General features: G+C 39.0%; 1 protein-coding gene across 1 annotated transcript; it reads left to right on the top strand.

The window, feature by feature from the left end:
* Positions 1-1,535: 1,535 nt before the first annotated feature.
* LOC134652746 (regucalcin-like) lies at positions 1,536-6,232 on the top strand. The gene is made up of 6 exons (XM_063507911.1): positions 1,536-1,785; positions 2,758-2,917; positions 3,569-3,766; positions 4,417-4,635; positions 5,217-5,332; positions 5,995-6,232. Exons 1-6 carry the CDS (start codon positions 1,666-1,668, stop codon positions 6,214-6,216), a joined length of 1,035 nt encoding a protein of 344 aa, XP_063363981.1. The 5' UTR covers positions 1,536-1,665; the 3' UTR covers positions 6,217-6,232.
* The last annotated feature ends 1,434 nt before the right edge of the window (positions 6,233-7,666 follow it).

Genomic DNA, 7,666 nt, shown 5'->3' with positions numbered 1-7,666 from the left:
CACAGTGGAAATGGGAAATGTTTATAGAATAACACAATCAAGGATAATAGACAGACAGATAATACGTATGGACACAATATGGAAATAATATGAACATATTTATTATACAACTATATTCAAATTATGCAATCAAACAAAAATACATCAACTCTTATCGTATATTTAAAACGCCCATATAATCGTGGAGCATTAATTTTGAAATTGTGCTCAATATCTTGTTTTTTTTTTATAGTGATAAGTATTTAATATACTATTTCTTAGTATTCTACACGACCTTGTCAACCCATCTTACGTAACGTAATTAATCATTGTGGTAAAGTAAGACCTAGTGCATTTCTACACTAATTGGTATCAATGTAGCAGTGAATAATCTGGTAATTATTGATGTGAACTGAATATTTAGTTGTAATTAATTGGCGATGTATGGTTGATGCGTGAGTTAGTATGACCCCATGAAAAATAAATCATTAAAATATTATAAGTTATTATTTTAAGAAATAGACGTAACAAAAGTTATGAAATAAAAACTGTCAAATACGTATGTATCGTTTCATTTAACTGTACTAAAATAATTAGCAAAATTACCAGTGCATAAAAAATTGTTAACGATTGTATACGTCGATAATATTAGCGATATACAGTGGTGTTGTTACTATTGTTAGTCTGGGTTATTCCCACTAGTTACCACCAAGTTGTTACCAGTGGTAACTACTGGGAATTTTTTTTCCACCTTTTACCACTGGTAACTACTGGGAAAAATTATTCCCAGTAGTTACCACCAACTCGGTTTGGTGGTACTAGTACCGGTTAAACTGATATATTTTTTCGTCACTTTTAAGGCAGTATACTAAAACACTAATCGACTTAATAATGATTTATTAAATCACTCTATATTTATTTATTTATTTTTTATACTGTTTTTATTAGTATTTAACTCTAACAAAATTTTGGTGGTAACTACTGGGAATAAAAATTCCCACTAGTTACCACCAAACCGAGTTGGTGGTAACTACTGGGAATAATTTTTCCCAGTAGTTACCACTGGTAAGAACTTGGTGGTAACTAGTGGGAATAACCCGTTAGTCTCAGTAGAAGTGCTTGATTGAGATGAACAATAATGAACTTTAATATTATGGCGATCCAGTTGCAATGTCAAACGCAGCCATATTATAACGGGGCCTGTACTTGGATGATAACAAATTTCATAATTGTTCGTCTCCAACATATGTTGGATATGTTGGTTGGTGTGTCCCGCAGGAATATTCCTGCGGGACCTAAAACACATAAGAGAGGGATCTTTAATCTTCACTATATATGCGCAGGATTCTCGCCGGGAATAACCCTACGAATAAATCTCTGACAAATTGCCGGTCGATAGCTTGGAGGCGTCAAGCGCTTGTGGACGAGTAGTGTATTCGCGCCGGCGGACGGATTTAATTCGGCTTGAAACGTCTGACATTAGACGATTGAAATTACTCCGCTGATATAGTCTCAGTCGCTGACCTGTGTTTATAGAACAGAGTACTAGTCTTTAGAACAAAAAGAAGACGTTTATTCCGATAACGCGTGTTCAGTTTTTACAAAAATGCGACCAGTACCATTATTCACCGAGTAAGCGAGGGACTGCGTTTAGTTTTTTTTGTTATAACGAAACAGTTGAACACGATGCTTGGTGCAATATTGTTTTTGTTCATTAGTATTTGTGACAATATATCCGGGTATAAACCTATGCTCGCCAGAGGCCCTGCGAAACGTCCCGAAGAACCTGATTATAAAGTATCTATGGTAAGCATAATAGCTACATTAACTTGTATACTAAACTTATGGCGATAAGTATCTATAAATATAACCGTTAATTATTAAGACTTGTTCATAGAGTTAATTAGGGTTTTTTGTAACGGAAATACTGCATAACTAGGTATGTATAACTTAGGTCAATTATCTACAATAAGTATACATTTTTGAAAAACTATTGGATAGTGTCTGCGGATTTCTTACTATAGAACCATATCTTTTTTGATTGTTTAAAATGTGGCAAATAAAGACGAATGGATTGAGACCTCATTCACCGCGTAATCGGCTCTGTAGTTCCGAAGCCACCACGGATCACATGGTATACAAGCACAAACACTAATGCCTACGTAAAGACTGCTGAAGCAATAACCCTTACTTATGTTTGCCTGTACCGCAGTCGGGTAGGTCTGTACAAAGCAAGCAGTGCGAAATTTAAAGATAAAATAAAAGTTACAAGATGTTAGATGTCTTTGCGACATTTGCCTAAAGATCGGTTTTGCTAGGATAGCGGTGCCGTCATACAGCGGCCGTCTCCATACTAAATAATACGGCTAAATATGGATGTCGTAGTATTTGTATGGAGACGGCCGCTATATGACGGCACCGCTATCGGAGGAAACCAAAGCTTAAGACTACTTTCATGCCCTATGACCGTGGTCTCCAATCTTTTTGACCCGAGAGCCAGCCAGGCCTTCGCTCTCCCGCATCTTAATTGCCTTTGCCTCTCTCGCCTTCTCCCAAAGTAAACGTTGGGGGCCCAATACGACCCTAGCTAGGCCCGAAGTTTAGAGACCTTTGCCCTGATTATCAAAAGCTTGTAACTTGTAATACAAATAGAAGTCCCTTTCTAACAAAAGCTGTCAAAAAGGGACTTCCACTTGTATTACAAGTTACAAGCTTTTGCATGATAAACAGGGCACTTGCCTCATCTATGATATGTTTTTGATGATCTCCTGGCTATAGGTGGCGTCGGAAGACCACGCGGGCAGCCCCGCGCTATTCACACACGGCGAGAGCCCCGTGTGGGACGCCGATACCCAGAGCCTGTATTTCGTGGACGTGTCGGAGCAAAACATACACCGCCTCCACTATGGAACGGGGCAGATATTTACGAAACATATAAGCAAGTATTTATTACACACTTTTCATATAAACTAAATTCAATACTTTCCTTTATGTTCCACATTTAATTCATTGTGTGTCTAACAGACATTTTAAAAGATATGATGTAAGTATAAATCGGATGAGTACTAGGTAATTTCTATACATACAACCGTATAAGAATAACCGTATCTAACTTATCTACAAAGAATAGTAGATAGAATAGTAGACAATTAAAATTATGACGGAACCTTCTTTTTCCTTTAATTATTAAGTACCTAATACGCTTATTGGTAGCTAGAATGAATTAAGTACCACGCTTAACCATGCATGAAAACTGCACGACAGACAAATAAACGAAGCAGAATCGGCAACAATAGTACGGTTCCGCTGCCAAATAAAAAGTAACTTACTCAAGATAACGAATTTCTGAGTTCATCAATTCAACATGGCAAATCAGCGTACAACCATCATCATCAGATATATCAGAATGGCCAAGGTGTTAAAAATATCTATACACGTACCTACTTCGTCGCCTTAACAACAGAGCAGGCGAGGTGTTCTGTGTTCATCAGTTTCTTATTTGTGATCATTTTTCTGCTCCGATATACTTATCTGAAATCGTAATTTGCCATTTAAACTAAAACAGACTTGTAAATCCCTACCTCTCCAGATTACGGGCAAGTGAACGTGGTAGCGCTGGTGCAAGGTAGCAGTCGGCTGCTGGTAGCCGTGCGAGCAGGGTTGTATCTACTGGACTGGCAGACGGAAGGCGATGCCGCGTTACGTTTGCTGGCCACAGTGGACGACGGCATGCCCGACAACGTGATCAACGAGGGCAAGCCGGACGCCGACGGACGGTTCGTGGCGGGTAAGTCACTTACACACTGGGATATGGTGGAAGGCCGGCCTGGCACATAGGTTGATGGTTGATACGTCTGTTGGCTACAGTGAATGACGGCATGCCCGACCAAGTGATCAATAAGGGCAATTAAGCCGGACGGTTAAGGACTGTTTTAACCGCTGAGTGTGTTGGCCCTTTTCCAAGACGCACCAATCTCAAGCTTTTCACAAAAAATCCAAATATATTCCATTTAATCCAGCTCTGATGATTAATTTGAAGACAAGTCACATTTCCCGAAAATGCAATCGCATAACATAATATAAACTCATGGTTATTGTAGGTATTGTGACAAAGAGTAATTAATTCCTTACAAAGGTGACGTTGACATGTATATTCGCTGCAGTTAATCAAATTCAATACGTACCTGTACAATAAGTCAATAACATTATTGTATTGTGACAATATTGTCTCATCTATAATTTTTGGCCCATAACATAATTTAACCGTACTATATTATTATGTCCCTTTGTCTTAGGAAACGTTAAATACTATAAGTAATTAAACAGTTTGGATATGAAACACTCACAATATAAAAATATTACCTACTGCAACATTTGCACTCTCTCTATTCAGTGTTCGCGGTAATGATCTAGGAATCGAATGTTAAATTATTTCAGGTACAAAAGGCCCTCAAACAGGCGACGACGTGGTGACTGACAAAGCAACTCTGTACAGCTTCGACCAGAACTCGCTGCGAAGCCCGCGCGCGCTCCTCCGGCCCGTCAGCATCTCCAACGGCCTCGCCTGGTCGCCCAACAACACCGTCATGTACTACATCGACTCGCCCACTCAGAAGATAGAGGCGTTCGACTATGACTTGCTGACTGGTGACATTGGTGAGCACCACTTATATAAATGCTCAGCAACCCACATGTGAACAGAGTGTCAGCACCTCCAACGGCATCGCTTGGTCGCCCAACAACACCGTCATGTACTACATCGACTCGCCCACTCAGAAGATAGAGGCGTTCGACTATGACTTGCTGACTGGTGACATTGGTGAGTACCCTTATATAAATGCTCAGCAACACTCATGTGACACTCTGTACAGTCAGCATCTCCAACGGCATCGCCTGGTCGACCAACAACACCGTCATGTACTACATCGACTCGCCCACTCAGAAGATAGAGGCGTTCGACTATGACTTGCTGACTGGTGACATTGGTGAGTACCACTTATATAAATGATCAGCAACACTCATGTGACACTCTGTACAGTCAGCATCTCCAACGGCATCGCCTGGTCGCCCAACAACACCGTCATGTACTACATCGACTCGCCCACTCAGAAGACAGAGGTGTTCGACTATGACTTACTGACTGGTGACATTGGTGAGCACCAGTTGCCCATGGTCCTTTATTCTACATATAATATAGCCTTTTACGAATGACAACTACCACCGATATTGTTTTACAGGTAACCGAAGGACTATCTTCGACATCAAGGAACACGGGTACAACGACGCGATCCCCGACGGTATGACCATAGACACCGAAGGTCATCTTTGGGTGGCGCTCATGTTCGGTGGGGCGGTGAGTATCTTGAAAACAAAACTCGATACCGAGAAATCTTTGTTCAAATGCTTGGCAAAGAAACTGCAAGCAAACATAAGTACTTATGTTTATCAATATAAGTGCCTCGTGTCGGTTTGCTTTAGCTTCAGGTCAATTTTGTGAATGTTATTTAACAATAAGACTGTTGAGGAACCTCGTGCGGAGAAAACATTTTTTTATTACATATGAAGTTGACAAGTTAAACTTTAACTATGGCCAACTATAAGTTTCTTCAAATTTAAACTGTGTGTATACAGCCTTATTGCCGTTATGTCAAGGTTTATTGTTGATAGATTGGTAGCTTGTTCTTGTGTTCCTGTTCAATTAATCACTAGATGTCGCTGACCATTCGAAGCGATATCGATATCGCTAAAACGCGCTGATAAGATTATTCCTGTAATATACAAGGCAGACAGCGTTTTTGTGATTAATGTATTATTGACGTATTAGTTCTGCTATTTGCCCAATTTTTGGAGTGTCCCTATTAATGCCAGTAGGGTCACATCACACATCATTGACGCAAACGCTTTCGCAGTTGCTCTGGCACTTATAAAACCCCCAAGATTCTTCATTTAAATGTTGACCTCTAAATTGTGAGACCTGCAATAAATGTAACCGAACACGCCACTGATCTACCCCAGGTGCTCCACATAAACCCTGACAGCGGGGAGCTAGTGACAGCGTACACGCTCCCGGCGGCGCGCGTGACGTCGCTGTGCTGGGGCGGGCCGCGGCTGGACGAGCTGTTCGTGACGACGTCGCGCGAGGCCCCGCTGGGCGGGGCCGTGTTCACCATCCGCGGCACGCAGCGCCGCGGACTCACGCCTAACAAGTTCCACTTCGACGGCGCTGATAGATACTGAATTTTAAGTTATTTATTTATTTATTTAAACTTTATTGCAAAAAATATATACAACAATGTACAAATGGCGGACTTAATGCCAAATGGCATTCTCTACAAAGTCAAGTTATATAATTTATTAGAATGTTTATCGTATTATTTTGTCCCCTTGTTGTCTTTCCCTGTATTTATTTTTGCAAGTTTTACGTACGTATTACAAAAACAAGTTTAAACATATACCGAAACTGACTTGTTATTTTACATACATATTTGTTATATAACTCCAAGTAATGTAGCTACATTCATGCAATTATCATACCTACGTTAATTCTGACATTAAAAAAAATCGTATTCATAGGTACCTCTAATTACCATGCAGTAAATATTTAAATAAGTAATAAATCTTTAATCTGAAATAATTTATTACAGGACATGCATACAACAAGATAATAACAAGATTCAAATTTAGTAACATTTTAAATTCCAACAATAAATAACACATAAATAACTAAACAGCACATTACGACAGCTAGATGACTAACGTGTGAAACATTGTGATTTAACAACTTGATATTAACAATTACTTTGAGAAATCCAATAAGTTTATTTAAATTAGCTCGAAAAGTGAGTGGACCGTTGTCCTAATACACTCACTATAAAGCAGATATAAACTGGAACACATTTGCATAACATTTATTTAATTTGGTATATACAATTTATATTTAAACAGCGAAAATATTTCCAAATAATGTTTAAAAGTCTCAATACATGTATTCAAATGTATAACAGTAAAAAATCAGGTAGGTATGCGAAGTATTTAATTAACAGTATAGGCACATTTCTCAATTTGATGAATGAAAAATTAAAAAAGCGACGAATATCTCTTAGTTTACACCTAACTTTGTATATTACTCGTAGTTACTGGAGAACAACGTCAACAACAAAAGAAATCATTATGTTATGAGTAGAGGTTATGTAGGTACGTAGTCAAGTGTCTATAGCTATAACTATGCTACTTATTTGCTATTCAATAAATAAATCACAATATTGGTGTTACATTTAGTAACTAACACTGATGGACAACACACTCGAGTGCGTTGTCGTTACATAGGATATCACTGTAGTGGCTTAGCTAGGCGTAAGCCTCATAATAGTCATAATATTTAAAATCTGTCTATCTCAGGTACCTACTTTAAATCACCGTTCGCATAATAACGGTGTAAAGCCCCTACAGTATTAGCCCCAGCAGCGATAACGCAGGAGCCACTAATATTCCAAAATCATAAGTATCGTATGAAGATAAAAACGAGCCTCGCTGAGGAGACTCAGTCTAGATTACTTTAGATATGTAGTGCATAAATATTTTCCATCGTATTTTCACGGAAACTTACGAACGTTTAGTCAGTCTCGGTACAAAAAGTACTGACATTGACTGAACTAGCATGGCAGATACGAACGTCTCCGAAAAAATA

The sequence above is a fragment of the Cydia amplana genome, chromosome 1 (genome assembly GCF_948474715.1).
Source record: "Cydia amplana chromosome 1, ilCydAmpl1.1, whole genome shotgun sequence".
In the NCBI taxonomy this organism is placed as follows: domain Eukaryota; kingdom Metazoa; phylum Arthropoda; class Insecta; order Lepidoptera; family Tortricidae; genus Cydia; species Cydia amplana.
Note: the sequence above shows the minus strand (reverse complement) of the source record. Positions and strands in the feature narration are given on the sequence as shown.

Bases quoted from the DNA above. Each gene is read 5' to 3' on its own strand.
- LOC134652746 (XM_063507911.1), top strand. From the start codon at position 1,666: ATGCTTGGTGCAATATTGTTTTTGTTCATTAGTATTTGTGACAATATA. The intron at 2,918-3,568 runs GCAAGTATTTAT...CTACCTCTCCAG, and splicing joins GATATTTACGAAACATATAA to ATTACGGGCAAGTGAACGTG. The intron at 4,636-5,216 runs GTGAGCACCACT...ATTGTTTTACAG, and splicing joins CTTGCTGACTGGTGACATTG to GTAACCGAAGGACTATCTTC.